At 44.1% G+C, this 24520-nt stretch overlaps 1 protein-coding gene across 2 annotated transcripts in view; it reads right to left on the bottom strand.

Moving 5' to 3' along the window:
- Positions 1 to 7: 7 nt before the first annotated feature.
- LOC137652504 (SOSS complex subunit C homolog) overlaps positions 8 to 24520 on the bottom strand; it is a 70063-nt gene continuing 45550 nt past the window's right edge. For both annotated transcript variants that reach the window (XM_068385953.1, XM_068385952.1), the window contains exon 3: positions 8 to 163. In XM_068385953.1, coding sequence (XP_068242054.1) covers positions 8 to 163 — 156 coding nt within the window. The remainder of the gene's footprint in view (positions 164 to 24520) is intronic.

Below are 24520 nucleotides of genomic sequence, written 5' to 3'. Positions count from 1 at the left end.
AGTTCTATCACTTTGGTTCTAGTCGTGGTAAAACTGGCAATATGAAATTCCCAAAGGATGAGTCTTGATGAATGAAGTACCCAAAGCTGGAAGATGTTGCTTGTACAAGGCTAGATCTCTGGCTGTTCCCTGCAATATGTCCGTCGGTGCCAGACGACCACCCCTAGGGTAAAAAAAAATATATATATGTACAGATATAACAAATTTAAAGGATACATAAAAAACATGTCATATTGTTCCTTGCACAGTAATACTTATTTTTTTGTGAGGAATAATTTTCTCGAGGCACCAGAAACAGTGAAAAAATAGCACCATCCACAATTTAATTATACATAAGCCAAGGTGAAATTTACACCCAAATCATAAATAACATCAACAACATAAGAAAACATTTAATTGATACTGTACTAATCTTGGAGCTTTAACAAAGGCTTAGAACATAAGCTAGTTACAACTCGGAGAGCTATGGAAAGAATAATGATGGGAATATCACTGAGACAGAAAAAGACAACGTAGATACAAGGGCAAACTAAAGGATACTCTAACAACATGTAAGAAAAAGAAATGGATGGGGTCGGGATAAGCACTGTATGGAAGTGGGCAGGACATGCACTGTAATGAGAATGACATAATAAAAGGACAAAAAGGATAACGGAATGGTTGCCTAAAGATTACAAACGAGGCAGAAGAAAGACAGTAGATTGACAAGCTAAGAAACTTTGCGGGTATAGTCTGGCATAGAAAGACTACATAGAGATGCATGTGGAAGGACCTGTCTGAGGCCTTTGTCCTACATTGGACTAACAACAGCTGATGAGGATGAATCTTTCTAGTAACAATAAAATAAACCGTGAACCACTTGTTAATGAATAAAAGTTTACTAATTTCCTTCATTAAATAAAGGCATCAATCATACCCATTGAGCAGTCACTAAAGTTGTAATTTCTTAGACAAACTCAAACTTGGAAAAAGACAAATTTCTACTTATAAATGAGTAAAATAAAGTGTGAATCAAAGGGAGTTGTAGGCAGAAAGCAATATACAGATAAATACAGCATGCCAATTGTAGCCTTCCCAGTACAATGAGGTACGTGTTCAAGGATCATATAAAGTTTTAAAATTTTTTTTTGTATCAAAATTTGAAATGAATTATTACTTCCTTATCAGACTGGGAATCTAACACAGTTGTTCGTATGAAGAACTAGACCTTGTAGAGGTACGTGTTCAAGGACCATCAAAAGTTTTAATTTTTTTTTTTGTATCAAGACAAAAATAAAAACATCTCGCATAACTTGAAATGAATTATTGTTTAATTATCTGACTGGGGATCTAACACAGTTTGTAATTAAAACTAGACATTGTATCTTCCAAGACTATACAATCCACCACATAGCATTAGAAATGTAGTTAGTTTTAACAGATTTGAATTTTATTTCTTGAGGAAGAAAGCTAAACAATAACCTAAGTTTTTTATTCTGGCTATGACTAAATTTTTCAATGACCTTCCTAATCAAATAGTTGAATGGGAGAAACTTGATGGTAAAACTTTCATGTTGAGCAGGTACGCATAAGTCTTGCTTCATAATTTTTCTATTACTGTACTTATGAATCTATTTAAATTCAACTTTTCATTATTCTCCCTTTTGGTTCATTACTAAATTTTCCGTTGCTTTTCCACACTGGGTGCTTTTCCCACTGCAGCGAGCCCTCTTGGCATTGTAGCATTCTATTTTTCTAGCTAGGTTTATTATTATTATTAGCTAAGCTATAACCCTAGTTGGAAAAGCAAGATGCTATAAGCCCAAAGGCTCCAACAGGGAAAACTAGCCAATGAGAAAACGAAACAAGGAAATAAATAAACGATATGAAAAATAATGAACAATTAAAATAAAATATTTTAAAAACAGTAAAAACATCAAAACATTATTATATAATACACTGATAATAATAGCAAAAAGAAACATAATTAGATACAATTAGAACTTTATGAAAACAGTTTGACGACAAAAATCTGCATAAATTACTTTATCAGTAACGATAACAACATACCATACTATACCACAGTTCATTGCTATAGTCATATACAAAATACACACAACAAAGACAGCGCAATATAAAATTAGAAAATTTATCCAAAAGGATCATATTTAACATAGAAAGGCAAGACGGCAATAAGTCAATTCTGAAATATGTTCAGGAGTAGAAACTAGCTCTGAAGGATTTACTGTAACAGCCAAAGACAAGAAAAGGGTCGTCTTAGAGTAGTTGGATTTACAACAAAGTTTCTGTGAATACTTATCAAACCTCTTATTGAAATTACCCTACCCAAGTCTAAAATAAGGATTGGAAAGGTGTAGCCAATTATGAGGAGAGGCAGAATTGGATGCTGAATACTTGGACTGTGCGTAAATGCTCGGGATAGGATACAATTCTTGGAGGAAACTGAAGACTTTCTTATTTCATGAGTCTTTTGACAGTGACGATTTAACAGTAAATGAACAATATGTGACTTGAAAAGATAAATACTGTGAACAAACAGGGTAAAATGACAGTGGAGGTCCTGTAGAGAGTGGGGTTCCCCTGCTGTATGGGACCGGAAAAGCAGCCATCAAAGTAAAGTAACAGCAAATAAAAGGTTCGAATGAAGAGTAAATATTAGCTGATGAATGCATAACAAACAAAAAGAAAAAACTTCTGAAGAGAGGAAATAGGAGCAGCTGGGCACACCAAGAGCTCTGATAGTTATAGGTAGCTCTGGGAGAAAGCAAGGTGAAGGACCTGGAACAAACATTTCCTAAAAGTGGGGCACAAAATAGCTTTATGGAAGATTTTAGGTAAATCATTTACCATCCCCAACCAATCAAAATCTTGCTGAAAATGGACTTAGACCTTGGAGGAGACTGTGAGTGAGCAGAGGGGAACTGAAACACGATAAGAATAATTGGGAGGAAAGAGGGCTGACAGAATTAAGGTTGTCTGAAAAGCCCCTAGAAGCTGTTATAGCTGAGTCGTGCTTAGGTTTTTCATTGGCTTTATCTTTTTCTTGTTTATCCATATGTTTAACATGGGAGAATATCTCTTCTTTGGGAGAAATCTTGCAGATGTTCCTCCCACTAACCGTCTATATAAAAATTTTTGCTCCTACATGCTATTTATTTTGCATGAGGGTCACTGCGGACACCATAAAGACACTCACAAAATACTTAGCTTTACAAGAATACAAGGACATACTTTGGGAATAATAAGTACTGTATAGACTTTATAAAGAAACAATGATACCAGTTACAGAACTTCTGTAATTGAATCAAAGTTGAAATTTGTAATCAGATGCTAGAACACACCACCTGGTGGCAAGATTGAGGAACTAATTTGGACTAGTCAAATAAAGATGAAAATGTGTTTTTACATTTCTTGCCAAGAAGTTCAATTTTTAAAGCATATTGCATATGTATATCAGGGAAGATTAATTGAAATATGTTATTTTCATTAGTAAAATAAATTTTTGAATATACTTACCCGATAATCATGTAGCTGTCAACTCCGTTGCCCGACAGAATTCTACGGAAGGGATACGCCAGCGATCGCTATACAAGAGGGGGGTGTACTCACAAGCGCCACCTGTGGCCAGGTACTGCAGTACTTCTTGTTGACACCACTTCAATTTTTCCTCGGTCCACTGGTTCTATGGGGAGGAAGGGTGGGTCAATTAAATCATGATTATCGGGTAAGTATATTCAAAAATTTATTTTACTAATGAAAATAACATTTTTCAATATTAAACTTACCCGATAATCATGTAGCTGATTCACACCCAGGGAGGTGGGTGAAAACCAGTGTACATGTATATCAAGAAGCTAAGTATCCCGTATTTCATATTATCAGTTATTCAAAATAACAATGAAATTACAAGTACCTGGTAAGGAAGTCGACTTGAGCCATTACTCTGCCTTAAATAAGTTCGTCTTCCTTACTGAGCGCAGCGTTCCTCTTAGGAGGCTGAACAACTCTAAGGTGCTGAAGTATCAAGGGCTGCAACCCATACTAAAGGACCTCATCACAACCTTTAACCTCGGCGCTTCTCAAGAAAGAATTGACCACCCGCCAAATCAACAAGGATGTGGAAGGCTTCTTAGCCGACCGTACAACCCATAAAAAGTATTCAAGAGAAAGGTTAAAAGGTTATGGGATTATGGGAATGTAGTGGCTGAGCCCTCGCCTACTACTGCATTCGTTGCTACGAATGGTCCCAGGGTGTAGCAGTACTCGTAAAGAGACTGGACATCTTTGAGATAGAATGATGCGAACACTGACTTGCTTCTCCAATAGGTTGCATCCATAACACTCTGCAGAGAATGGTTCTGTTTGAAGGCCACTGAAGTAGCCACAGCTCCCACTTCATGTGTCCTTACCTTCAGCAAAGCAAGGTCTTCTTCCTTCAGATGAGAATGCGCTTCCCTAATCAGAAGCCTGAATAGTAAGAAACTGAGTTCTTAGAACTTGGGAAAGAAGGTTTCTTGATAGCACACCATAAGGCTTCTGATTGTCTTCGTAAAGGTTAAGACCTTTTTAGATAGTACCTAAGAGCTCTAACTGGGCAAAGTACTCTCTCCAGTTCATTCCCCACCAAGTTGGACAGGCTTGGGATCTCGAACGACTTAGGCCAAGGACGTGAAGGAAGCTCGTTTAGCAAAAACCGAGCTGCAAGGAACATGTAGCCGTTTCAGATGTGAAAACAATGATCCTGCTGAAGGCGTGGATCTCACTTACTCTTTTAGCTGTTGTCAAGCACACGAGGAAAAGAGTTTTTAATGTGAGGTCCTAAAAAGAGGCTGATTGGAGAGGTTCAAATCTTGATGACATAAGGAACCTTAGGACCACGTCTAGATTCCAGCCTGGAGTGGACAACCGACGTTCCTTTGAGGTCTCAAAAGACCTAGGGAGGTCCTGTAGATCTTTATTGGTGGAAAGATCCAAGCCTCTGTGGCGGAAAACCGCTGCCAACATACTTCTGTAACCCTTGATCGTAGGAGCTGAAAGGGATCTTACTTTCCTTAGATGTAACAGGAAGTCAGCAATCTGGGTTACAGTGGTACTGGTTGAGGAAACTGCATTGGTCTTGTACCAGCTACGGAAGACTTCCCCTTGAGACTGATAGATTCTGAGAGTGGATGTTCTCCTTGCTCTGGCAAACGCTCTGGCTGCCTCCTTCGAAAAGCCCCTAGCTCTTGAGAGTCTTTCGAAAGTCTGAAGGCAGTCAGACGAAGAGCGTGGAGGTTTGGGTGTACCTTCTTTACGTGAGGTTGACGTAGAAGGTTCACTCCTAGAGGAAGAGTCCTGGGAATGTCGACCAGCCATTGCAGTACCTCTAAGAACCATTCTCTCGCGGGCCAGAGCGGAGCCAATCCACGTCAGCCGTGTCCCTTTGCGAGAGGAGAACTTCTGAAGTACCCTGTTGACAATCTAAAACGGCGGGAATGCATACAGGTCGAGATGGGACCAATCCAGCAGAAAAGCATCCACGTGAACTGCTGCTGGGTCTGGAATCGGAGAACAATACAACAGGAGTCTCTAGGTTATCGAGGTAGCGAACAGATCTAAGGTTGGCTGACCCCACAGGGCCCAAAGTCTGCTGCAAACACTCTTGTGAAGGGTCCACTCTGTGGGGATGACCTGACCCTTCCGGCTGAGGCGATCTGCCATGACATTCATACCGCCCTGAATGAACCTCGTTACCAGCGTGAGCTTTCGATCTTTTGACCAGATGAGGAGGTCCCTTGCGATCTAGAACAACTTCCACGAAAGAGTCCCTCCCTGCTTGAAGATGTAAGCCAGGGCTGTGGTGTTGTCAGAGTCCACCTCCACCACCTTGTTAAGCTGGAGGGACTTGAAGTTTATCAAGGCCAGAAGAACCGCCAACAACTCCTTGCAATTGATGTGAAGTGTCCTTTGCTCCTGATTCCATGTTCCCGAGCATTCCTGTCCGTCCAAAGTCGCACCCCAGCCCGTGTCTGATGCGTCCGAGAGGAGACGGCGGTCGGGTTTCTGAACAGCCAAAAGTAGACTTCCTTGAGAAGAAAGCTGTTCTTACACCACGCGAGAGAAGACCTCCTCTCTTCGGAAACAAGAACTGAGACCGTCTCTAGCGTCATGTCCTTTATCCAGTGAGCAGCTAGATGATACTGAAGGGGGGGGGAGGTGGAGTCTCCCTAACACGATGAACAGGGCCAGCGATGAAAGTGTCCCTGTTAGACTCATCCACTACCTGACTGAGCATCGGTTCCTTCTCAGCATGCTCTGGATGCATTCTAGGGCTTGGAAGATCCTTGGGGCCGACGGAAAAGCCCGAAAAGCTCGACTCTGAAGATCCATACCCAGGTAGACAATGGTCTGGGATGGGACGAGCTGAGACTCCTCAAAATTGACCAGGAGGCCCAGTTCCTTGGTCAGATCCATAGTCCATCTGAGAATCTCCAGACAGCGACGACTTGTGGGAGCTCTTAAAAGCCAGTCGTCTGACGGAGCCTGACACAAGATCATGGTACTGCTGCACAGTCTGTGAACTGTCAACCATGGGGAAGCGAGGAAGTACAGTGACAACCCGAAGCTGTCTAGACTGTCTGGGTCGTATAGACAACTCCTTATCGGGTTGCTGAGGTTGCCGCACTGCGTCACAACAAGTCACTTCTGCTGGTTGTTGAACGTCTTCCCAGTGACACACTGACTCCATAAACAAAAAATCCTCTAACAAGGACTAAGCTTGGACTGCATGTCTTGCAACACAGCTCAAGGTCTATGGGAGCAGGTGTGGTAACAGACGGGGTTAGCGACTGAAGTGGAACCATTACCTTCCCTGGAAGCATGTTATGCTTAAATAAAAGTCCATAGGAGGCTACGCAGCAAAAGGCTCCTCTCCAAATGACAGAGTCCTCAAGGGAATATCAGAAGGAGGGAGAAAAGCACTTTCTCATCTACAGGGACCATATCCGAGAAAAGCTAAGTTCTCTCAGTGAGGGTTTCACTGGTGCAAAAGCAGCAGACTAGAAGGCAACGTTATGAAACTGCTTGACAGTCTAGTGAGTTGGCAACAACCAAAGATGTGTGACTGAGAAGCATGCGGTAAGGTATGCAGAGCATGCTGTATGTAGAGCATGCTGTATGCAGAGCATGCTGTATGTAGAGCATGCTGTAAGAGAAGCAGAGCATGTTGCATGGCGTGTAACATTTCTCAGAAATTCCATGACCAGTGCTAGATTGAGTAATATCGCATTACTGTCCATTGAAAGTGCACGTGCCGAGGGAATTGATTTAGACTGTTTTGTTGATGAATTTGATAGCAGGCATGATAATCGTAGAATTAAGCTGCACTAAATATACGATCTATAATCTACTTCACCTCAGGACAGGGAAACTCGCCCTGTTGGCAACACTGCATTACTTCATGCATGCTTGCATGGGGTTTTAATATCAACATAATATTTACATTACATTCATAACTCATGATTCATTTTTGTTTTGAAGATATTTTGCCATATTTGCGATTTGTTAAAAATATATTGCAAGGAATACATATATATTTTTTTATTTAAGTAATACGAATAACCTCCATTATCATAATGTTTGTGTAGGCATACATGTATATGATTACAAATGCAAGTTATGAAAGTAATGAGGTGTTATTATTGTCATTTGTTATTTCAAAGTTGAATGGGAAGAGGCTCAAGTTGAGGAGAAAGTGGCAGATGCATGCGTTGAGGTGGCTGACTCCTAGCATGAGTTTCTTGTCTCAAGAGTTGCGCTTGCTGTAAGGGTAGCGGATGCGCAGTAGCAGGTTCCTGAGGAACGAGTTGAGGTTCCTGAGGTGTGAGCTGCGAGAGTTGAGGTAGCGGCTGCGCAGAACGCAGTTCTTGTCTCGCGAGTTGAGGTTCCTGAGGTGCTAGCCTAAGGAGTTGAGGCTCTCGCCTTGAGGAGGGTTGAGGTCGCTGCAGCGAGTGCTGAGGTGGCTGCCTCATGGATGGAAGAGGTTGTCGTACCTCAAGAGATTGATACCTCGCTGGTGGAACCGCAGGCGGAAGCGGAGGAAGTAAGGCATAAGACTCCTGCTCCCATTGCTGAGGTTGCCTTAAGGAAGGCGGAGGTTGCTGCACACCGCTGGTAACTGGCAACTCAGTACGCGGTAAGGTATCCTGAGGAACCTCAACTTCGTACGCCTGGCAGACTGGACTGCGGTGAGGCGGAGCGATCGCAGGAGGAGGTGTAACCTTCTCAGCCTGACACTCACGCATTAAGACCGCAAGCTGTGACTGCATGGACTGCAGCAAAGTCATCTTGGGGTCGACAGACGCTAAGGTCTGCTGAGGCAAAGCCTTAACAGAAGATGAGGTCTGTTGCGGCATCACCTTACCTCTCTTAGGAGGTGTGCAGTCACCTGATGACTGCGGAGAGTCAGAGCTAATCCAATGACTGCAACCAGGTTGTAGAACTCTTGAGGTCTGGACTTTGCGTTTGAGAGGTCTTGAGACCTGAGTCCAGCGTTTTCTCCCTGACATTTCTTCTGCAGACGAGTAAAAGACGGGCTCAATCGTCTGCGGGTGGGAGTGACGGTCTCTGTAAGACACGCCCGCAACCACCGAGGATACTTCTGTGCGCCAATCAAGGCCTGCCGAACCCTTTTGCCCTTCGACATTGCTTCTCCCCTGGGCTTGGGAGCTTGCAAGAGGTCCCGGACTGGGAGGACGACTGGCACGCACAGAAGTACCCTCACGCACAACACTGACACACTTTGCGCTAATCACTTATCACTTTTGATTTTCTGTTTGCACTTATTTCACTGAACTCGAAACTTTAAGTGGTTTGTACCTGAAACACGCAATTCTATCCTTCCTTAAAAGTTAGTAATTGCGAAAACAGAATTACAATGTAACAGAAAAATCTAATGAAAGATAAATAATTCAGTGGCTGGAAAGAGACTAAACACTAGATCAAATAAACTACGTTTAAAATCTCTCACCGCATAAAGCTTGAGAACAAGAATAAAACTCATGAAACGTTTACCTTCTTCCCCTAAAGAGACTAGGGAGAAGAGCAAAAACGATAACAACGTTACTCGCTTGAACGAAACGTTTATCCAGCTCTCTCTCCCTCCGTCTCTATCTCTCTCTCTCTCTCTCTCTTGACTTAGAACCTGAGAGAAGAGCCCAATCATATATATCGTTAAAACATATTATTGTTAAAGGAAAAAAACTGAAAAATTTCCCAAATAAAAAGTTCCTTTATTAGAATTAAAACCATTAAGCTAAGAAAGAATGAACAAAACGCTAAAAACGGTTACTCTTACTGCAACGTGACACCGTGAAAATTCTCTCTCTATCGTAACGATAGAGCGCAAGTTGAACGTTCTGAACGTCAACAACTGCAGAGACAAAACAAAACGTTAGTTCAACTTTGAAAACAGTACGAGACTATCAAAGAAATTCTTTCAAAAACATTAAAATAGCATAATATGTTAACAGGTAAAACCGAAATGACGGGCTCAATGTTAATTAACTTCGGTACCAAGAAAAGACCGCCTACTATTAGGAAAGGTCGAATATAAACAAATATAAAAATTAATTTTAATAAGTTTATAATAAAAGGAAGTTAATCGAAGAGGCCTATAAAAGGCGGAGAGATAAAAAATAAATCTATAACTTTTGTTAAGCAAAATTAAGAAAGAGAGTCTATACTCTCTTAGACACCAACACTTCCGTCTAAGGGAAGGGTCGGCCATTTAAAGGTGAAAGAGAGTTCATACTCTCTTCGTCACCATAATTAATCAAATTAATTCCAAAAGCTAGCTAAGCTAATAATAAAACTTCCTGAATAAAGCTGAAATCTTAGAGCAATACTTCACCAAAAACCGTGAACAAGACTCCAAAATTATAAGCGTATCCATGAACGTCTTGCCGGAAGCACGACAGAGGAAAAATTGAAGTGGTGTCAACAAGAAGTACTGCAGTACCTGGCCACAGGTGGCGCTTGTGAGTACACCCCCCTCTTGTATAGCGATCGCTGGCGTATCCCTTCCGTAGAATTCTGTCGGGCAACGGAGTTGACAGCTACATGATTATCGGGTAAGTTTAATATTGAAAAATCTTCGTATATAGGATAAGTGCTCCTCGGAGATGAAACTACAGAACTTAAAACTAAATCCAAGTAGCAATAAACAATTACAAGCAACCACTACTACTTTACGATGGCTCTTCTGAGCAATACTCATCAAGATCTATGTAAAAGTGTTGTCATCTAACATACCTATCTTCCTTACTCCCCCCCCCCACACACACACCTTTTCACTAGCACCACAACTCTATCCCAAGGTACTTGGGTCACAAACATCTTCGCAATTATTAATTTACACTTAAATGCAGTGAATCAAACCTCATTGTTGAATCATACAGTAAATGTCTACTATCTCATTTCTTTCCTTTCTGTATTTCTTAATATATTCTAGTAAGAATTTTAGTCGTTTATTTTTTTAAAATGGCTTATCCAAGTCCCTTCTTTATTAAAGAATGTGATCATTCTGCGATACCACAGAGTTGTTTTAGGAGCAAAGGCTAATGGAATGAATAAAGGGATTTTGACGAAGGAAAAATCTATTTCTGGGGAGAGACCTGTGGCGCCAACAATTGAAAAGTCACGAAAAATAAATAACTCGTAAGTTATCATCCACCCAGAGGGGGAGAGGTGAGGGAGGGAGAACCCGCTGAACGCACAAAACGGAAAACGGGAAATCCGCTCCCCCACCGGAGCTAAGAAAGAAAACGAGAGAAAGGGGTAACTCGTGACTGCGAACAGAAAACGGGGACCCCAATCTCCCGCTCTCTTGGACACAAAAACAGGACTAAAAATCACAAAACACTATTATAAACGTATAAAATAAAAATGTACATCCATATAACACTACGATCGAAGAATAGCATCCGTAAAACTTAAAATAAATAGCACAGTCGAGTGACGAACGCCTCGGGCGGTTACTAAACAAAAACAAAGCTAAATCGCTATCTCGATCGTAGGCTGGACTTACTTGCAAAAAGTACCATGAGCATAAATACACAAAAAAAAAAAAAAATAATAACGGTTCTAAAGGCATAAGGCCAGGGACTTAACCAAGAACCTAAGTGACAGAGTACTAAACGGGCAGATAAAGATGAATTCCCAAACAAGTGAACACACAATGGCCGCCATGAAAGGCCAGACGGGAATAATAAAACAGACTATACTGGATATAAAACACAAGCCCGGTACAATAAAATACTGTCAAAACAAACTATGGTACTTAACATTGGAATGTGTGAAGATGGAGCTTCGGACATGACAAAATAAATCCACGATAGATAAAAAAGACCGAGAGCACAACGAAACCATTCAACACTTTGAATTCCAAAAAGAAGGATGTTGTTCAGATGGCGCTCGCGTCGTGGCGTGGGTGGTGCGGCGATGGGGATGTGTCTAGGGCCTCTGTATCGGCCCATCCCTTTGGCGAAGGAATTAACTAAATGGAAGACAACCTGTGAATAGTGGATTTCACGCGCCTTTGCTTTATACACGACACCCAAAAGGTGCTCGCGCGAGGGTTGTAACCTCAGCATTCCATGCTTTTATCTTTCTCTGGTATAATTGGAAGGTTTTTATCAGAAAAGGTATACAAGAAGGACTTTTCGCCCGGCGCCACAGGTTCGACCCAGAAAAGTCTTTTATAGCACTGGGCCACAAAATATGAAAAATATAGATCAGCTTCAATGACCAATTTAAAATTGAACTGCAAATGTTGATAAGTTTTTAACTACTTGTTCAAAGGGTATGAGTTAGCACGTAACCATCAAATATGACTTTAACCTGTAATTTGCTTGACTGGTCATACATATACCAAAGGCACTTCCCCCAATTTTGGGGGGTAGCCGACAACAACAAGAAACAAAACAAAAAGGGGACCTCTACTCTCTACGTTCCTCCAGCCTAACCAGGAACTCAGCCGAGTTCAGCTGGTACTGCTAGGGTGCCACAGCCCAACCTCCCACATTTCCACCACAGATGAAGCTTCATACTGCTGAGTCCCCTACTGCTGCTACCTCCGCGGTCATCTAAGGCACCGGAGGAAGCAGCAGGGCCTACCGGAACTGCGTCACAATCGCTCGCCATTCATTCCTATTTCTAGCACGCTCTCTTGCCTCTCTCACATCTATCCTCCTATCACCCAGAGCTTTCTTCACACCATCCATCCACCCAAACCTTGGCCTTCCTCTTGTACTTCTCCCATCGACTCTTGCATTCATCACCTTCTTTAGCAGACAGCCATTTTCCATTCTCTCAACATGGCCAAACCACCTCAACACATTCATATCCACTCTAGCCGCTAACTCATTTCTTACACCTGTTCTCACCCTCACCACTTCGTTCCTAACCCTATCTACTCGAGATACACCAGCCATACTCCTCAGACACTTCATCTCAAACACATTCAATTTCTGTCTCTCCATCACTTTCATTCCCCACAACTCCGATCCATACATCACAGTTGGTACAATCACTTTCTCATATAGAACTCTCTTTACATTCATGCCCAACCCTCTATTTTTTACTACTCCCTTAACTGCCCCCAACACTTTGCAACCTTCATTCACTCTCTGACGTACATCTGCTTCCACTCCACCATTTGCTGCAACAACAGACCCCAAGTACTTAAACTGATCCACCTCCTCAAGTAACTCTCCATTCAACATGACATTCAACCTTGCACCACCTTCCCTTCTCGTACATCTCATAACCTTACTCTTACCCACATTAACTCTCAACTTCCTTCTCTCACACACCCTTCCAAATTCTGTCACTAGTCGGTCAAGCTTCTCTTCTGTGTCTGCTACCAGTACAGTATCATCCGCAAACAACAACTGATTTACCTCCCATTCATGATCATTCTCGCCTACCAGTTTTAATCCTCGTCCAAGCACTCGAGCATTCACCTCTCTCACCACTCCATCAACATACAAGTTAAACAACCACGGCGACATCACACATCCCTGTCTCAGCCCCACTCTCACCGGAAACCAATCGCTCACTTCATTTCCTATTCTAACACATGCTTTACTACCTTTGTAGAAACTTTTCACTGCTTGCAACAACCTTCCACCAACTCCATATAACCTCATCACATTCCACATTGCTTCCCTATCAACTCTATCATATGCTTTCTCCAGATCCATAAACGCAACATACACCTCCTTACCTTTTGCTAAATATTTCTCGCATATCTGCCTAACTGTAAAAATCTGATTCATACAACCCCTACCTCTTCTAAAACCACCCTGTACTTCCAAGATTGCATTCTCTGTTTTATCCTTAATCCTATTAATCAGTACTCTACCATACACTTTTCCAACTACACTCAACAAACTAATACCTCTTGAATTACAACACTCATGCACATCTCCCTTACCCTTATATAGTGGTACAATACATGCACAGACCCAATCTACTGGTACCATTGACAACACAAAACACACATTAAACAATCTCACCAACCATTCAAGTACAGTCACACCCCCTTCCTTCAACATCTCAGTTTTCAATATTAATCTTACCCGATAATCATGTAGCTGTCAACTCTGTTGCCGACAGAAATCTACGGTCGGGATACGCCAGCGATCGCTATACAGGTGGGGGTGAACACCACAGCGCCATCTGTGGTCAGGTACTCCAGTACTTCTTGTCAACACCACCTCAATTTTTCCTCTGTCGTGCCTCCGGCTAGACCTACATGGATACGCTGTTGATTCTGGAGTTATTGCTCACGATTTGGTGATGTATTTGCTCTAGAGTTTAGCCTTCGCTATTCAGGAAGCTTTATCATTAGCTTAGCAAGTTTTTGGAATTAATTTGATTTAATTTTTGATTTAATTTTGGTGACGAAGAGAGTATGAACTCTCTTTCACTTTTAATGGCCGACCCTTCCCTTAGACAGAAGTGTTGGTGTCGAAGAGAGTATAGACTCTCTTTCTTAATTTTGCTTAACAAAAGTTATAGATTTATTTTATATCTCTCCGCCTTTTATAGGCCTCTTCGATTAACTTCCTTTTATCATAAACTTATTAAAATTAATTTTTATATTTGTTTATATTCGACCTTTCCTAATAGTAGGCGTTCTTTTCTTGGAACCGAAGTTAATTAACATTGAGCCCGTCATTTCGTTTTTACCTGGTAACATATTATGCTATTTTAATGTTTTTGAAAGAATTTCTTTGATAGTCTCGTACTGTTTTCAAAGTTGAACTAACGTTTTGTTTTGTCTCTGCAGTTGTTGACGTTCAGAACGTTCAACTTGCGCTCTATCGTTACGATAGAGAGAGAGTATTCACGGTGTCACGTTGCAGTAAGAGTAGAACGATTCTATCGTTTTGTTCATTCTTTCTTAGCTTAAATGGTTTTAATTCTAATAAAGGAACTTTTTATTTGGGAAATCTTTCAGTTTTTTTCCTTTAACAATAATATGTTTTAACGATATATATAATTGGGCTCATCTCTCAGGTTCTAAGTCAAGAGAGAGAGAGAGAGAGAGATAGACGGAGGGAGAGAGAGGAGGATAAACGTTTCGTTCAAGCGGGTAACGTTGTTATCGTTTTTGCTCTTCTCCCTAGTCTCTTTAGGGGAAGAATGTAAACGTTTCTAGAGTTTTATTCTTGTTCTCAGGCTTTATGCGGTGAGAGATTTTAAACGTAGTTTATTTGATCTAGTGTTTAGTCTCTTTTCCAGCCACTGAATTATTTATCTTTCATTATGTTTTTCTGTTACATTGTAATACTGTTTTCGCAATTACTAACTTTTAATGAAGGATAGAATTGCGTGTTTCAGGTACAAACCACTTAAAGTTTCGAGTTCAGTGAAATAAGTGCAAACAGAAAATCAAAAGTGATAAAGTGATAAGCGCAAAGTGTTACAGTGTTGCGTTCGAGGGTTCGTCTGTTCGTGCCAGTTGTTCGCCTAGTCTGGGACCTCTTACAAGCTCCCAAGCAGGGGAGAAGTAACGTCGAAGGACTTATGGGTTCATCAGGCCTTGATCGACGAACAGACGTTTCCCTCCGTGGTTTCGGGTGTAACCAACTCACGTAGCCGACGTGATCACCCCACCCACACAAAGACGAGAGAGCCCTTTTATTCCTCGTCTGCGGAAGAGGTTTCTCGCAGAAACCATGGACCAAATCTTGCAGCTTTTAAGTGCAAGTCGGTCCCTTCCGCGCAAGTCCAACTCCTAGGTGGTGCCATTAGCACTGGGTCAGTTCGGACTTGCTGCAGTACGACAACTGCACACCTCCCAGAGAGGCAAGGTGGTATCGCAACAGGCAGTAACTCCATCTGTTGCCGCACCAGCTGTTTTAGACCCTCAGTCTCAACGGACAGTAGCTCCGTTTGTTGTTGTCTTTCTTAAACTCTAGTGGTCTATGCTGCAGACAATGCAGTCTCAGCTTGCGGTGTTGATGCAGGAGTTTCAGGCAGAGAAGGTTAGCACACCTCCTCCTGCGAGCGCTCCTCCACCTCTGCGCAGTCCACCCTGCCAGACGTATGATGTTGAGGCTCCTCCTGCCTCCATGCGTGAGCTGCCGCATTGGGAGTTGCCAGGTACCAGCGCTTTGCAGCAACCTCCACTTTCCTTGAGGCAGGAGCCTCATGCTATGCGGCAACCGCCTCAACTCTTGAGGCAAGAGCCTCAACTCTTGAGGCAAGAACCTCAACTCTTGAGGCAAGAGCCTCAACTCTTGAGGCAAGAACCTCAACTCTTGAGGCAAGAGCCTCAACTCTTGAGGCAAGAACCTCAACTCTTGAGGCAAGAGCCTCAACTCTTGAGGCAAGAACCTCAACTCTTGAGGCAAGAACCTCAACTCTTGAGGCAAGAACCTCAACTCTTGAGGCAAGAGCCTCAACTCTTGAGGCAAGAACCTCAACTCTTGAGGCAAGAGCCTCAACTCTTGAGGCAAGAACCTCAACTCTTGAGGCAAGAACCTCAACTCTTGAGGCAAGAGCCTCAACTCTTGAGGCAAGAACCTCAACTCTTGAGGCAAGAACCTCAACTCTTGAGGCAAGAGCCTCAACTCTTGAGGCAAGAGCCTCTCTCTGCGCAGCCACCTCCTCAACCCTTGAGGCAGACGCAACTCTTGAGGCAGGAACCTCATGCTATGAGGCAGCCGCCTCAACGCATGCAGCAACCGCATTCTTCACAGCATGAGCCTCTCTCTGCGCAGCTACCTCCTCAACCCTTGAGGCAGACGCAACTCTTGAGGCAGGAACCTCACAGGAGCCTCATGCTATGCGGCATCCTCCTCAAACCATGAGGCAGGAGCCTCATGCTATGCGGCATCCTCCTCAACCCATGAGGCAGGAGCCTCATGCTATGCGGCAACCTCCTCTACCCATGAGGCAGCCTCATGCTATGCGGCATCCTCCTCAACCCATGAGGCAGGAGCCTCATGCTATGCGGCATCCTCCTCAACCCATGAGGCAGGAGTCTCATGCTATGAGGAGCCTCATGCTATGCGGCATCCTCCTCAAACCATGAGGCAGGAGCCTCATGCTATGCGGCAACCGCCTCAACCCATGAGGCAGGAGCCTCATACTATGCGGCATCCTCCTCAACGCATGCGGCATGAGCCTCATCCCTTGCAGCATGAGCCTCATCCCATGCAGCATGAGCCTCATACCATGCAGCATGAGCCTCATCCCATGCAGCATGAGCCTCATCCCATGCAGCATAAGCCGCACGCCATGCAACATGCTCTGCTTACCTTACAGCATGCTCTACATACAGCATGCTCTGCATACAGCATGCTCTGCATACCTTACCGCATGCTCCTCAGTCACACATCTTTGGTTGTTGCCAACTCACTAGACTGTCAAGCAGTTTCATAACGTTGCCTTCTAGTCTGCTGCTTTTGCACCAGTGAAACCCTCACTGAGAGAACTTAGCTTTTCTCGGATATGGTTCCTGTAGATGAGAAAGTGCTATTCTCCCTCCTTCTGATATTCCCTTGAGGACTCTGTCATTTGGAGAGGAGCCTTTAGCTGCTTAGCCTCCTATGGACTTTTATTTAAGCATAACATGCTTCCAGGGAGGGTAATGGTTCCACTTCAGTCGCTAACCCCGTCTGTTACCACACCTGCTCCCATAGACCTTGAGCTTTGTTGCAAGACATGCAGTCCAAGCTTAGTCCTTGTTAGAGGATTTTTTGTTTACGGAGTCAGTGTGTCACTGGGAAGACGTTCAACAACCAGCAGAAGTGACTTGTTGTGACGCAGTGCGGCAACCTCAGCAACCCGATAAGGAGTTGTCTGTACGACCCAGACAGTCTAGACAGCTTCGGGTTGTCGCTGTACTTCCTCGCTTCCCCATGGTTGACAGTTCACAGACTGTGCAGCAGTACCATGATCTTGTGTCCGGCTCCGTCAGACGACTAGCTTTTAAGAGCTCCCACAAGTCGTCGCTGTCTGGAGATTCTCAGATGGACTATGGATCTGACCAAGGAACTGGGCCTCCTGGTCAATTTTGAGGAGTCCCAGCTCGTCCCATCCCAGACCATTGTCTACCTGGGTATGGATCTTCAGAGTCGAGCTTTTCGGGCTTTTCCGTCGGCCCCAAGGATCTACTAAGCCCTAGATTGCATCCAGAGCATGCTGAGAAGGAACCGATGCTCAGTCAGGTAGTGGATGAGTCTAACAGGGACACTTTCATCGCTGGCCCTGTTCATCGAGTTAGGGAGACGCCACCTCCCCCCCCTTCAGTATCATCTAGCGGCTCACTGGATAAAGGACATGACGCTAGAGACGATCTCAGTTCCTGTTTCCGAAGAGAGGAGGTCTACTCTCACGTGGTGAAAGAACAGCTTTCTTCTCAAGGAAGTCTACCTTTGGCTGTTCAGAAACCCGACCGCCGTCTCTTCTCTGACGCATCAGACACGGGCTGGGGTGCGACTTTGGACGGACAGGAATGCTCGAGAACATGGAATCAGGAGCTAAGGACACTTCACATCTATTGCAAGGAGCTGTTGGCGGTTCATCTGGCCTTGATAAACTTCAAGTCCCTCCAGCTTAACAAGGTGGTGGAGGTGGACTCTGACAACACCACAGCCTTGGCTTACATCTCCAAGCAGGGAGGGACTCATTCGTGGAAGTTGTTCTAGATCGCAAGGGACCTCCTCATCTGGTTAAAAGATCGAAAGCTCACGCTGGTAACGAGGTTCATTCAGGGCGATATGAATGTCATGGCAGATCGCCTTAGCCGGAAGGGTCAGGTCATCCCCACAGAGTGGACCCTTCACAAGAATGTTTGCAGCAGACTTTGGGCCCTGTGGGGTCAGCCAACCATAGATCTGTTCGCTACCTCGATAACCTAGAGGCTCCCGTTGTATTGTTCTCCGATTCCAGACCCAGCAGCAGTTCACGTGGATGCTTTTCTGCTGGATTGGTCCCATCTCGACCTGTATGCATTCCCGCCGTTCAAGATTGTCAACAGGGTACTTCAGAAGTTCGCCTCTCGCAAAGGGACACGGCTGACGTTGGTTGGCTCCGCTCTGGCCCGCGAGAGAATGGTTCATAGAGGTACTGCAATGGCTGGTCGACATTCCCAGGACTCTTCCTCTAGGAGTGGACCTTCTACGTCTACCTCACGTAAAGAAGGTACATCCAAACCTCCACGCTCTTCGTCTGACTGCCTTCAGACTTTCGAAAGACTCTCAAGAGCTAGGGGCTTTTCGAAGGAGGCAGCCAGAGCGATTGCCAGAGCAAGGAGGACATCCACTCTCAGAGTCTATCAGTCTAAAGGGGAAGTCTTCCGAAGCTGGTACAAGGCCAATGCAGTTTCCTCATCCAGTACCACTGTAACCCAGATTGCTGACTTCCTGTTACATCTAAGGAACGTAAGATCCCTTTCAGCTCCTACGATTAAGGGTTACAGAAGTATGTTGGCAGCGGTTTTCCGCCACAGAGGCTTGGATCTTTCCACCAACAAAGATCTACAGGACCTCCTTAGGTCTTTTGAGACCTCAAAGGAACGTCGGTTGTCCACTCCAGGCTGGAATCTAGACGTGGTCCTAAGGTTCCTTATGTCATCAAGATTTGAACCTCTCCAATCAGCCTCTTTTAAGGACCTCACATTAAAAACTCTTTTCCTCGTGTGCTTGACAACAGCTAAAAGAGTAAGTGAGATCCACGCCTTCAGCAGGAACATAGTTTTCACATCTGAAACGGCTACATGTTCCTTGCAGCTCGGTTTTTTGCTAAAACGAGCTTCCTTCACGTCCTTGGCCTAAGTCGTTCGAGATCCCAAGCCTGTCCAACTTGGTGGGGGACGAACTGGAGAGAGTACTTTGCCCAGTTAGAGCTCTTAGGTACTATCTAAAAAGGTCATAACCTTTACGAGGACAATCAGAAGCCTTATGGTGTGCTATCAAGAAGCCTTCTCTTCCAAGGTCTAAGAACTCAGTTTCTTACCTATTCAGGCTCCTGATTAGGGAAGCACATTCTCATCTGAAGGAAGAAGACCTTGCTTTGCTGAAGGTAAGGACACATGAAGTGAGAGCTGTGGCTACTTCAGTGGCCCTCAAACAGAACCGTTCTCTGCAGAGTGTTATGGATGCAACCTATTGGAGAAGCAAGTCAGTGTTCGCATCATTCTATCTCAAAGATGTCCAGTCTCTTTACGAGAACTGCTACACCCTGGGACCATTCGTAGCAACGAATGCAGTAGTAGGCGGGGGCTCAGCCACTACATTCCCATAATCCCATAACCTTTTTAACCTTTCTCTTGAATACTTTTTATGGGTTGTACGGTCGGCTAAGAAGCCTTCCACATCCTTGTTGATTTGGCGGGTGGTCAATTCTTTCTTGAGAAGCGCCGAGGTTAAAGGTTGTGATGAGGTCCTTTAGTATGGGTTGCAGCCCTTTATACTTCAGCACCTAAGTGTCGTTCAGCATCCTAAGAGGACCGCTACGCTCAGTAAGGAAGACGTACTTAATAAAGGCAGAGTAATGGTTCAAGTCGTCTTCCTTACCAGGTACTTATTTATTTTATGTTATTTTTGAATAACTAATAAAATAAAATACGGGATACTTAGCTTCTTTGTTAACATGTATGCTGGTCTCCACCCACCACCCTGGGTGTGAATCAGCTACATGATTATCGGGTAAGATTAATATTGAAAAATGTTATTTTCATTAGTAAAATAAATTTTTGAATATACTTACCCGATAATCATGATTTAATTGACCCACCCTTCCTCCCCATAGAGAACCAGTGGACCGAGGAAAAAATTGAGGTGGTGTTGACAAGAAGTACTGGAGTACCTGACCACAGATGGCGCTGTGGTGTTCACCCCCACCTGTATAGCGATCGCTGGCGTATCCCGACCGTAGATTTCTGTCGGCAACAGAGTTGACAGCTACATGATTATCGGGTAAGTATATTCAAAAATTTATTTTACTAATGAAAATAACATCTTTCACACCATCCATACCAGATGCTTTTCCTACTCTCGTTTCATCTAGTGCTCTCCTCACTTCCTCTATTGTAATCTCTCTCTCATTCTCATCTCCCATCACTGGCACCTCAACACCTGGAACAGCTTGACTGGTAATGCATTTATATAAACGTAACACAGTAGCCTGATAAAAATGATATTTTAATTATAAAATAAATTTTTTAATATACTTACCCGGTGAATATATAATAGCTGCAACTCTGTTGCTCGACAGACACATACAATAAAAACTCGCCAGCGATCGCTATACAGGTTGCGGGTGTGCCCACCAGCGCCAACTGTCGGCCAGATACCACTCTCGATGTAAACAAAGACTCAATTTCTTCTCATCCCACTGCGTCTCTATTGGGGAGGAAGGGAGGGTCGTTTAATTTATATATTCACGGGGTAAGTATATTCAAAAATTTATTTTATAATTAAAATATCATTTTTAAATATTTAACTTAGCCGGTGAATATATAATAGCTGATTCACACCCAAGGAGGTGAGTAGAGACCAGAGTTAAATATGTTTACATCGTATAAGCTAAGAGTTTTTATTTCATTTTGGCAGTTATCAATATAACAAAACCAAAATAAATAGGTACCTGGTAAGGAAGTCGACTTAGACGATTACTCTGCCTTGTAAGTACGTCTTCCTTACGGAGCCCAGCGATCCTCTTAGGATGCTGACAGACCCCCAGGAGCTGAAGTATCAAGGGCTGCAACCCATACAACAGGACCTCATCAAACCCCTAATCTGGGCGCTCTAAAGAAATGACTTTGACCACCCGCCAAATCAACCAGGATGCGAAAGGCTTCTTAGCCTTCTGGACAACCCATAAAAACAACATTAAAACATTTCAAGAGACAGATTAAAAAGGTATGGAATTAGGGAATTGTAGTGGTTGAGCCCTCACCCACTACTGCACTCGCTGCTACGAATGGTCCCAGTGTGTAGCAGTTCTCGTAAAGAGACTGGACATCTTTAAAGTAAAATGACGCGAACACTGACTTGCTTCTCCAATAGGTTGCGTCCATGATACTTTGCAGAGATCTATTTTGCTTAAAGGCCACGGAAGTTGCTACAGCTCTAACCTCGTGCGTCTTAACCTTAAGCAAAGATCGGTCTTCCTCACTCAAGTGTGAATGAGCTTCTCGTATTAACAATCTGATAAAATATGACAAAGCATTCTTTGACCTAGGCAAGGATGGTTTCTTAACCGAACACCATAACGTTTCAGATTGGCCTCGTAAAGGTTTAGTACGAGCTAAGTAGAACTTAAGAGCTCTAACAGGGCATAATACTCTCTCTAGTTCATTGCCTACGATCTCCGATAAGCTAGGAATATCGAAAGATTTAGGCCAAGGACGAGAAGGTAGCTCATTTTTGGCTAGGAAACCAAGTTGCAGAGAACAAGTAGCTTTTTCTGACGAAAACCCGATGTTCTTGCTGAAGGCATGAAGCTCACTGACTCTTTTAGCCGAGGCTAAGCATACCAGGAAAAGAGTCTTAAGAGTGAGATCTTTCAGGGAGGCTGACTGTAAAGGCTCAAACCTGTCTGACATGAGGAATCTTAGGACCACGTCTAAATTCCACCCAGGAGTAGCCAAACGACGCTCCTTAGAGGTCTCGAAAGACTTAAGGAGGTCTTGCAGATCTTTATTGTTGGAAAGATCTAAGCCTCTATGCCGGAAGACCGAGGCCAACATGCTTCTGTAGCCCTTGATAGTAGGAGCTGAAAGGGATCGTACTTTTCTCAGGTATAAGAGAAAATCAGCTATTTGGGCTACAGAGGTACTGGTCGAGGATACGGAAACTGACTTGCACCAGTCTCGGAAGACTTCCCACTTCGATTGGTAGACTCTAATGGTAGACGCTCTCCTTGCTCTAGCAATCGCACTGGCTGCCTCCTTCGAAAAGCCTCTAGCTCTCGAGAGTCTTTCGATAGTCTGAAGGCAGTCAGATGAAGAGCGTGGAGGCTTTGGTGTACCTTCTTTACGTGTGGTTGACGTAGAAGGTCTACTCTTAGAGGAAGACTTCTGGGAACGTCTACTAGCCATCGAAGTACCTCGGTGAACCATTCTCTCGCGGGCCAGAGGGGAGCAACTAACGTCAACCTTGTCCCTTCGTGAGAGGCGAATTTCTGCAGTACCTTGTTGACAATCTTGAATGGTGGGAATGTGTAAAGATCTAGATGTGACCAATCTAGGAGGAAGGCATCTATATGTATTGCTGCTGGGTCCGGGACTGGAGAGCAATAGATTGGAAGCCTCTTGGTCAGCGAGGTTGCAAAGAGATCTATGGTGGGTTGACCCCAAGTCGTCCAAAGTCTCTTGCACACATCCTTGTGGAGGGTCCATTCGGTTGGAATTACTTGACCTTTCCGACTGAGACAATCTGCTAGGACGTTCAAGTCGCCCTGGATGAACCTCGTTACTAGGGGGATGCCTCGATCTTTTGACCAGATGAGCAGGTCCCTTGCGATCTCGTACAAAGTCAGTGAGTGGGTACCTCCCTGTTTGGAAATGTACGCCAAGGCCGTGGTGTTGTCCGAGTTTAACTCCACCACCTTGCCTCGAAGGAGATTCTCGAACCTTATCAAGGCCAGATGAACCGCCAAAAGCTCCTTGCTGTTGATATGCATGCTCCTCTGACTCGAGTTCCACAGACCTGAGCATTCCCGACCGTCCGGCGTCGCGCCCCAGCCCAAGTCCGATGCGTCCGAGAAGAGAACTTGGTTGGGTATCTGAACTGCCAGGGGAAGACCCTCTCGTAGGCTGATATTGTCCTTCCACCAAGTCAGACAAGACTTTATCTTTTCGGAAATCGGGATCGAGACCGCCTCTAGCGTCTTGTCCTTTTTCCAGTGAAAAGCCAGATGGAATTGAAGAGGACGGAGGTGTAGCCTTCCTAGCGAGACAAATTGCTCCAGGGATGACAGCGTCCCTACCAGACTCATCCACAGCCTGACTGAGCAGCGTTCTTTCTTCAGCATCTTCTGGATGGAGAGCAGGGCTTGATCTATTCTGGGGGCCGACGGAAAAACCCGAAAAACTTGACTGTGAATCTCCATCCCTAAATACAGAATAGTTTGGGATGGGACCAGCTGTGACTTTTCCAAATTGACTAGGAGTCCCAATTCCTTGGTCAGATCTAGAGTCCAATTGAGATCCTTCAGACAGCGATGACTGGAAGAGGCTCTGAGAAGCCAGTCGTCCAAGTACAGGGAGGCTCTGATCTCCGATAGCTCGAAACTGGTACCCCACATTCCTGTAAACAAACCTCAGAAACGGTTGGGAATCCGGGTGTATAGGAATGTGGAAGTATGCCTCCTGAAGGTCGAGAGAGACCATCCAGTCGCCTTCCATAAATGCTGTCAAGACAGCCTGGTAGACTTCATCGTGAAGTTTGTCTTGACAATGAATACATTGAGCGCACTTGCCTCTTACGTACTCCTGCAGTGAACATGGCTGCCAAATCATGGAGCCATCCCTGAGGGACTTGTCCCTGCAGAGAACGTGGCTGTCAGATCATTGGAGCCATCCCTGAAAGCCTTGTTTATGCATGACATAATTGTGCAGCAAAACTTCAAAGGCTCGAAAACAGCTGTGAAGTTGACCTGTAAAATCTTGGAGCGTCTCCTAGCCAGGCGCCAGGGAGAGTCTACGAGATTTGAGAAGTCTATCTGGGCAGAGGCAGGAACTCCCAAGCCGAGAACTTCTCTCGTGTCATATCAGACTCTCGCTCTATAAGCCAGTTTAAAAGAAGGGAAAGCAAAGGCTGTATCCCCCAAACTCCTCCTGGTGATAAACCAGTCGCCTAGCAAACGTAAAGCTCTCTAGGAGAGCGAGAGAGCACTAGCTTATAAAACAACGGCTTCGAAGTAGCTAGGCCTAGTGTAAGCTCTGACGTTTAGGCGAACGAGGAGCAGCAGTTACAAAAAGATCTGGACAAAGATCCTTAAAAATCAGCATGATTTA

Source organism: Palaemon carinicauda, chromosome 13 (genome assembly GCF_036898095.1).
Source record: "Palaemon carinicauda isolate YSFRI2023 chromosome 13, ASM3689809v2, whole genome shotgun sequence".
Taxonomy (NCBI): domain Eukaryota; kingdom Metazoa; phylum Arthropoda; class Malacostraca; order Decapoda; family Palaemonidae; genus Palaemon; species Palaemon carinicauda.
This window is presented reverse-complemented; position numbering and strand designations above follow the sequence as displayed.